Source organism: Labeo rohita, chromosome 16, assembly GCF_022985175.1.
Source record: "Labeo rohita strain BAU-BD-2019 chromosome 16, IGBB_LRoh.1.0, whole genome shotgun sequence".
NCBI lineage: Eukaryota > Metazoa > Chordata > Actinopteri > Cypriniformes > Cyprinidae > Labeo > Labeo rohita.
This window is the reverse complement of record NC_066884.1, coordinates 26,606,479-26,615,763: the sequence shown is the minus strand read 5'-3', so window position 1 is coordinate 26,615,763 and position 9,285 is coordinate 26,606,479. Positions and strand designations below refer to the sequence as shown.

General features: G+C 34.6%; 1 protein-coding gene across 6 annotated transcripts in view; it reads left to right on the top strand.

The window, feature by feature from the left end:
- The first annotated feature begins 18 nt into the window (after positions 1-18).
- The window catches only part of tax1bp1b (Tax1 (human T-cell leukemia virus type I) binding protein 1b), a 40,288-nt gene continuing 31,021 nt past the window's right edge, over positions 19-9,285 (top strand). For all 6 annotated transcript variants that reach the window (XM_051130699.1, XM_051130697.1, XM_051130696.1 and 3 more), the window contains exons 1-2: positions 19-144; positions 3,696-3,892. In XM_051130699.1, coding sequence (XP_050986656.1) covers positions 3,716-3,892 — 177 coding nt within the window. In that variant the 5' untranslated portion in view covers positions 19-144; positions 3,696-3,715. The remainder of the gene's footprint in view (positions 145-3,695; positions 3,893-9,285) is intronic.

The window sequence follows — 9,285 nt, the reverse complement described above, 5'->3', positions numbered from 1 at the left end:
ATGCGTGATGCGTGTGGTGTGTTGTTGTTATTGTGTTGTTCCGGGAAACCACTGACACGTACAGGGGGATGTACTTGAGCTGAGACTGGAAAGTGCGTCAAAAACAGCGTTGGGTTTTTTGTGATACTTCAGCGTGAAAATGAGGTATTGTACCGTCTTTTTATTCACTTTTATTGTAGATGTATATGCGCGTAAGTCTTTTAAATCTACTATGGTTTTATGTTACTGACTTGTATTGTCATTTTAAGCTCTGTTATGGTGGAAGGCAGTTGGTCGGGAGCATGATAAGGGATATAACTATCGGCCTCACACTTTGACTCGACTTGGGATATTAACTGATGCATTTTTATAGAGAAATAGAGACTATATAAGATGTGGATTTGGGATGATTGAACACTGATTGAATGACAGAAGCTGATGAGATGTAATTGTCTTGACATTATGGTTTGTTATTGTTTAGCCAGACGGCTAAGACACGGTAAAACATGCTAGCAGGCTACATCGCTACCATTAGCTTAGCTAATATAGTGAATTTGATGTGTTTGGACTATATTTGGTACAACCATAAACAATATATGTACTATGCGGTATGAAATATAATTTCTATTTAACTTTTTCTTGTTAAAACACTCGAAGTTGTAATAAGTGCTAGTAACTTCGGCCTATTAGCAAAACAGTTATGTTTAGACAACACGTATGAAGGGAAATAATTTTTTGACAGTCAGTTATACATCTAATTAACGTTAATTATTTCGCGGCGAAATTATCTAATGTTGCATTTCTGTTTGTGTTGTGCTATTTTTAGAGACGACCTTTTGATTGTCAGGTACAACATAGTGTCACGGAAGTTATAACTAAATAGCCGCAATAAATGTAGTTTTGTTGTTACAGGCTTAAATGATTGTGTAAACATGAAAATGAAGCATTTTACAGTTCAAGTCAATAAGACACGTCACGTGTGACGTCACTATTCAGCCATGGATAAAGGTCGTAATCATTTTAAATTGAAAGGGGGAGTTAACGTTATTCTGTTTTATGGGCGGTTATCGCAAGTTTTCACCCCTTCACATGCTGAATGTGCCGTGCGAAAAATATTTTGGGCAGAGCTCAACTGTTTCTGAAAGTATGACGGAGTTTCTGTAGTGTCAGGAATTTCCTGTTCTGCTGCTGTACTCAACGCTGTTATCATACATACGATTACAGCGTTTCCTTAGATTAAAAAAGGAAAAAAATCAGCAGTGTGAATTAATTTATGTGACAGTTTAGTGAAGTATAGGAAAGGGAGGTATTTTATGTACAGCATGTGTTCCTCAAATAATTTGCAATGCTTATTTTCCCTATATTTGACAAACTGAAGAAACTAGTCAGGTAAACCCCTTGCCTTACACACAACTTTATGGTCTCCGCTATCCTCATGTCGTTTAGGTATCAGCTTGATTACAAAACATGACATTTTCTTATCAGTGTGGTTTGTGTTGACTGTTCACAACCACACAGATCTTCAAAATCTTCTGGGCAATCATCAGACATGTTCTTTGCTTACTGAGTCATCGCCTTGTGAGTGTGAGACATGACTAATGCTTCAAACCTGAAAAAAGTACATTAGTGCAAAATTGGTACATTTCCCAGAGTTTTGGTTACAATAATTTGACTGGGTTGCCTCAGTGACATTATGTGCAGTATGGAAAAAAATACACTGCCAGTCAAAAGTTTAGCAGTAAGATTTTTAATGTCTCTTCTGCTTACCAAACCTGCATTTGTTTGATCCTAAGTACAGCAAAAACAGTACAATTTTGAAATAATCTTACCATGTAAAATAACTGTTTTCTGTTTAAGTATACATTTAAAATGTAATTTATTTCTGTGATTTCAAAGCTGAATTTTTTATCAGCAAGAAACATATTAATATTATTTTTATTATTATCATCAGTATTTAAAACAGTTGAGTACATTTTAAAGTATTCTTTGATGAATAGAAAGATCCAAAGATCAGCATTTATTTGAAATAAAAAGATTTTATAACATTATGCACAATACCATTAAAAAGCTTGGAGTCAGTATTATTATTATTTCTATGTAGCAATGATGCTTTAAATTGATCAAAAGTGATTTATAAGAGTGGTTTATAAAAGTGATTAAAAGACATTTATAATGTTACAAAAGATTTCCATTTTAGATAAATGCTGTTCTTCTGTACATTCTATACATCAAAGAAAATTGAAAAATTATACTCAGCTGTTTTCAACATAATTATAATAAATGTTTTTTTGAGCAGCAAATCAGAATATTAGAATGATTTCTGAAGGGTCATTTGACTGGAGTGACAATGCTGAAAATTTAGTTTTGAAATCACAGGAATAAATTACATTTTAAAATATATTCAAATAGAAACAGTTATTTGAAATAGTAAAAAAAATATTTCAAAATTTTACTTTTTTTTTTGCTGTACTTTGGATCCAATAAATGCAGGCTTGGTGAGCAGAAGAGACTTCTTTAAAAAACCATTAAAAATCTTACTGTTCAAAAACTTTTGACTGGTAATGTACTTTCTTGAGATTCTTGAGACACGGTATGGGATGTGTGTGTGTGCTTGTGACAAAAAGAAAAAGTTAATTTTTAAAATATACCAACCTCATGTTTTGACTACAGGTCGACAACAAAACATATTTATTAAAACAATTACAAACCAACCAGTATTAATGCCACAATCATGATGTTATTATTCATATATTTCACTTGAAAGAGGTTTGTCAAGCCCACACAGGCTCTGCTGAGTTTTATAGTTTTTAAATATATAATTTTAGGTTATTGTGCTTAAGGAACCTATAATTAAGCTCATTTATTTTAAAATATAAAAAGATGGTAGGCATAAATTGTAGAGAAATGACTTATTCTATCTCAAATGCAATGTGTGTTGCTGATACTTTGTATTTGGAATCAAACATGTTTAGTTCTTGATTTGGAATAATCTCTTGCAACAGTGTCACATCAAAACTGTTTGTTTAATTAATTAATATGAGTTGAAGTAGTTCATGAATCAGTTGTTATTTTCTTAGTATTGAAATATACTTTGTGCTAGTTAAAAAAAAAAAAAAAGAAGCTTTATAACCGTATTACTTGAAAACATCTTTGATGTCTCTATTCTAAAGACGACAAATATTGTTTTGTCTGTAATTATAATCTGTAAATATTGCCTGACTTAAGTCATGTGGGCTTAAAAGGAATCATGCCGTTTATCTTCAGTCTTCCCAATGCCTCTAAGCTACTGAACCTTAAACAAACTCTTAAATCTTCGTTGTATTGTCTTGTCTAATTTTTACTTGTTAAACAGTATGTAATAATAGAATACAAGTTAAACTCAAATCAATATTTGTGTCAGTTTCCTTATTTATTTGGTTAAAAGTGTAATAATGTACAATCAGTACAGGCCCAGTTGTGTTTTCGTATAAATCATTTTGCAAGAATAACTGATTTCTTGTGTGTGATTTTTGACACTGTTAATTGTGCAGCAATTATCAGAAGCTTCAGCAACATGTAATTAATATGAAAATAGACGAAATAAGGTGTGTGTTCTGTTACATGCAATGACTGTTTCATAACGTTACCCTAGATACAATTCACCCTAGATAACTGTAGAATCTGGCGCAAAATATTTTCTGTTTCACTTCTCTCTTATGGGTCCTGTATTCCCACAGACGCAGCTGCTGATAGACAGATGGCTTTATTCCTGGAGGGGACAGCAGCAAGCAACACCATGGAAACGTCTAATTTTGCCCATGTCATCTTCCAGAATGTGGGGAAAAGTTACCTCCCTCACGCAGCATTAGAGTGCCATTACACCCTCACGCAGTTCATTAAACCACATCCCAAGGACTGGGTCGGCATATTCAAGGTGACGCTCTCTTTTATTTTGTCTCTGTTTTATGTGTCTCTTTTCTGCCATGCTTGGATATGAAGTGTCTGCCAAGAGAAGTATAGATTGTAACTTCACTTGGCTTAAAGTCTTCAGTCTTCATCATCATTCCACCTTCAAACACTTACATTTAAGGTCCTATATAAACAAATATAATTAACTATAGTAAATGTAACATTTTAGTATATTAAATCGTAATGAGTTCCAGAAACTTTAAGTACCTTTAGCATAAAGGTGGATTGTATCATTATTTCTGTCCTGTTGCCTTCCTTAGTAGACCTTAATCAGGTTAGACGCCATATTGAATTTAACACGGTTTAAAAATGAGGCTGTGAGGGATAGACTTACAGTGTTTACAGTTGCACACACTGTATAAACATACTAGATCATGCAATTTTCTCCACTCTCAAATCTCTTTTATGAGGTGTTTGTCAACAAGACATTTTGTCAGTTGAACAATTGGTATGTTGTTAAACAACTGCACAGCCTGTCGAAAATGAAATATGGCGCTAACCAGACTAACGTTCCACCCTGACAGTTCCTGTGTTTCCCTTACACAGCGCTGCACCAGAAGTTGCTGTGGCCAATGAGGCTAAATGCAAAAGCATTTAGTCTATTCTGTCATTTAAAGGCACAATATGTAAGATTTTTTTATTATAATATCCAAAAAAACACACTAGAACAGTGTTATATATTTTGCTGACTTGTGCATTATCCCAGATGTTTCCAGGAATGTTTAAATCCAGAGAAGTTAGCAATTTTAAAGGCATAGTTTACCATAGTTTCGTTCCAAACTCGTAAGACCTTCGTTTATCTTCGGAACACAAATTAAGATATTTTTGATGAAATCCGAAAGCTTTCTGATCCTGCATAGACATCAATACAGCTATCACGTGCAGGTCTCAGAAAGGTACCAAGATCAGTGGTTCAATCTTACAGGTTTTGGAACGACATAAGGATGAGTAATTAATGACAGAATTTTCATTTTTGGGTGAACTATGCCTTTAACTAGTGTCGCCTGCAAACAACGTCATACACCCTCAATTTCCGGTTTTATTTTGTAGAAATAAAATTTCGAGGGTCAAAAACGCAGAGTAGTGTAAACGACAAAAAGTTATGCGTTTTAAACCAAAAACAGACTAGTGTTATCATAGCCTGAAACATAACCCCAGAGTTTTCAAACTAAAACGTGGTCTGCAGCTTTTTCAAAAGTCTCAGTTTTTCGGGGGTTGAAAATGGTGGAGTAGCTTAAACAACAGGCATAACCATAGCAAAAGTTATGCATTTTAAAACTAAAACGCACTAGTGTAAGCGTAGCCTGAAACGCAACGAGAAAGAAGGGTCTTATCTAGCGAAACGATTGGTTATTTTCATTAAAAAAATACAATTGAAATACTTTTTAATTTCAAACGCTCATCTTGTCTTGCTCTTCCTGAACTCTGTGTATTCTGGTTCAAGACAGTTAGGGTATGTCGAAAAACTCCCTCAACTTCAGAAATCAAATCATCCTACATCGCTGTAGAAGTTCCGACCCAGTATATGCAAAGTGAACATGCAAAGAAGATCAAACACCCTTAACAAAAAGGGTAAAACAGTGATATAGGACCATTTTGAAGTTGAGGGAGAACATGAGATGTGAGTTTTTGGACATACCCTAACTGTTGTGAACCGGAAAAAAAACAGAGGTCGGGAAGAGCAAGACAAGACAAGCATTTGACATTAAAAAGTATATAAATTGTATTATTTTTATGAAAATAAGCAATCGTTTCACTAGATAAGACCCTTCTTTCTCGGCTGTTTACAGCCGCTTTTGGGATCGTTTGAAGCCGCATTTAAACTGCATTTTGGAAGTACAAACTCAGAGCACCATATCAATCCATTATATGGAGAAAAATGCTGAAATGTTTTCCTCAAAAAACAATTTCTTTACGACTGAAAAAAGAAAGACATGAACATCTTGGATGACAAGGGGCTGAGTACATTATCTGTAAATTGTTGTTCTGGAAGTGGACTTCTCCTTTAAACTATACCTTTGTTTCTTTGTTTGTTTTGAATATGTGCCCTCTAGTGGCGAAAATTATAAACTGTGCCTTTAAACAATTATTATTATTATTTTTTTTAAGTGAATGAAGACTTTAGATTCAGATATTTGTATGTTTCAGTCCAAGTATGACTAATATGGTCTTCTTTTGTGGTTTGGTCTACATTTAGTCCTTTTTTTGGCACCTTAAGCCACTGTTTGTGTGGCTGTAGTGCGGTAAGTTGTTTAACAGATTACACCAACTACAGTTGTTTGGCAAATACAGGCTTAGTTCTCAGTTCTCTTTTTGATGCATGAACTGCAGTGTAATTCTTTCCTTGATCTGATTATATTCTACTAAATCATACTAAATCATAATGGCTATTAAAATTAAGTATTAGAACTTGAAGTATTCCAGTCAACACAATGTTAACCTATTGGACTTTCCAGCCCTCCTCGTTTTACGTCAGATCTGTAGCTTTTTCACTTATTTCAGGACTGTGCTCAAGTCAGCCAAGTTGGCTTTCTACCATTTTATAGGAATCATGTGTGATGTTACTGCAACTTTAATGTCTTGATTCCATTTTCCCATCTTCACTTTCCACAGTGTGGAAATTACAAGGCCCTGCTGTCATATTTGGCAGTGTAATGTTTGGGGAGTCGCCATTACTGCTGCTTAACATAATGTTGGATTTACTGCTGGTCACTTAAATGCTTCCTGCTGTAAAAGATTTTCAGAACCAGATTTCGCTCTAGTCTGACTCAGAAAGACTGCTTTTTTTGTAGGTATCGTTTTAGAACACATAACTGCTGCTGTTATATATAGTGTAACCTAAATGTCTGTGTTTGATGCATACTAGATGCTAGTTCCAAAGTAGGTTATATAACCGGTCACTTCTCACTCCCCGCAAGCCTTTAAGATGTGGTTTTTGAGGAAGATGTTTTTATGGAGAATTAATCTCTTTTTAGACCTGAAGAAAATGTGTTGCAACTCTCTGAACTGATGGGATATGTATGTCTTATTCATGTTATTCGGGAAAAACTGTGAATCATATCCAGGAAAATCTCAGTCACAACTGGTTCCCCCTTCTAACAAGGTTTTCATCAAATGAACATTTACTAGCAGCTTGTATAACAGAATGCGGTTTGAGTATTTGTGAAAGATCTTGGCAGTTTGCTTGGCAGAAAAAGATATAAAATATTACAACCTGCTGGTAGTTTGAAAATTCCAGTATGTTGGCACAAAGTGGTGTGTCATGCTGGAGTGTAGTTGAACGTGAGTGTGGTCATGACGGTGTGCACGGGAATGAAATATGTGGGTTGGCAGGATAAGTGGGGTGTTTGGCTCCATCTGCTTTTTTGGAGTTCCCCAGCTACTGCTGGATGGGAGAACATAAAACAAACTGCATTTACAACGTTATGGATGTGGACTCTATGGTGAGAGGAAATAAAAGAGAATATCTGACTGCTGTAGGTTAGTGGAGAGGGAGTTGAGTGTGGTCACTGTCAGGGTTTAGTGTCTGGGTTCGGATCCGACCAGATCAAAGTGGTGTTTTAGAACTTTTTACTTTGCGTGTGATATAGCGAGTCCGATGAAACTGTTTTACGGCCGGCTGTCAGGAGGGCTTCTGCTTCTCAGCAGCTCTATCACATTGTGGCCAGTGTTCTTGATTAAAAGGGACAAACCCCCTGTGAGAAACAGGTAGAACTTTCAGATTCTTGGAAGGTGGGTTCACATCTCTGTAGTCCACAGACCATCTGATCTATATCAACTGGAAAGAGTTTGAAATCACTGTTCCATTCTGATTGACTTTGAGATTGAGGCTCATCAAAATCTTTCAAAGATAAAGTTTTAGTTTTGTTAAAGTAGTAAATAAACAAAATCTCCTCGAGAACAAAGTGGTATGTTGTTTTCAGAGTTACTTAGGGCTGTATATCAATGTTAATCTTCTGATTCACTTCAATTCTGATTTACAAGCTGTAATTTAATTCCAAAAAATAGTATTTTATTTGATTACATTCTAATTAAATATAAAAAATATGTAAAATATACATTTTCAAACAGCCATAAATACATACAATATGTTCCCATGTAAGGGCTTTGTAGCCAGAATAACCTGCAAATGTAAACCAGATTTTATGGTGAAATATCTGTCAAATAAAAAGGGATGGTTCGCTCAAAAATGAAATTGTCATCATTTACTTGTTCCGAAACTGTAGTTTTTTTCTTCTGCTGAGCACAGAAGAAGATATTGGTAAGAATGTTGGTAACCGAACAGGTAATGGTAGCCAATGACTTCCATACTACGGAATAGTGTTGTCAAAAGGACAGGTACTTCAGTACCAGATCAATACTTAAAGTCTTCATGAACTGCCTTTTTTAATAATTTTCAAGATTTTTACATCAAAAAACATAATTTTGAAGTAATAGACTATTTTCTGTCCTGTTTTGACCAGTAAACGGCCACTGCTAAGATTGGCTAATATTATGTATGTTTGACAGCCTACATCCTTCATAGATGGACACATAAATACTCAGTACATATCTAACAAATTGTTATAACACTAGGGCTGTCACTAACGTTTATTTTGGAAATCGAGTAATCTGACAATTGTTTTGACGATTAATTGAGTAATCTGGTCATTTTTTGTGGTATTAAAAAATATAAACCCAAGTGAGCAATAGATTTTAAAGTTACTTAAAATATGTAAGCCTATGTAATAGCAATGAGACAATAATAATTGGTTGAAAGCAAGTAATTATAGGGTTTTATTGAACAAAACTGTTAAAATACATAATGTAATAAAACAATAGAGATCTTTTGTACATTATGTGTTACATCAAATGACTGCAGAGGCCTGACGATTGTTTTTACACTATAGAGCGTGATCTAATCCTTTTTGGTATTATGTTTAATATTGTGAATTCACAGTAGCGCTATGCTTTATTATGGCTTTTAAATAGTTGTAATATATTGTGCAGCCTTAGAAAAACAATCTAATAATGATTTTCATGGATTCTTGTCTGTTGAAGGCATCATTTCCGGTATTTTGTGACAATGGCAAAATGCAATCAAGGATTTATTTACAATCAGATTTTTTTAAGGAATCTTGACAGCCCTAAATAACAAAGCAATAGTGTCCACCTAATAAAAACAGTTACTCACACTTGTGTGCTGTGACATTACTGTCGGATCCAATATTGTCAGCACAGCATTGTCTTTTAATTTCAATCTTTCTGAAAATCCTGCGTCGAATTATGACTTGTTTGTAAACAAAGACGTGATAAACAAAGGACCAAGTTCTCACTTGCGTAGTCTGGACGTGCATTAAAAATAAAGTTTATTTGCTC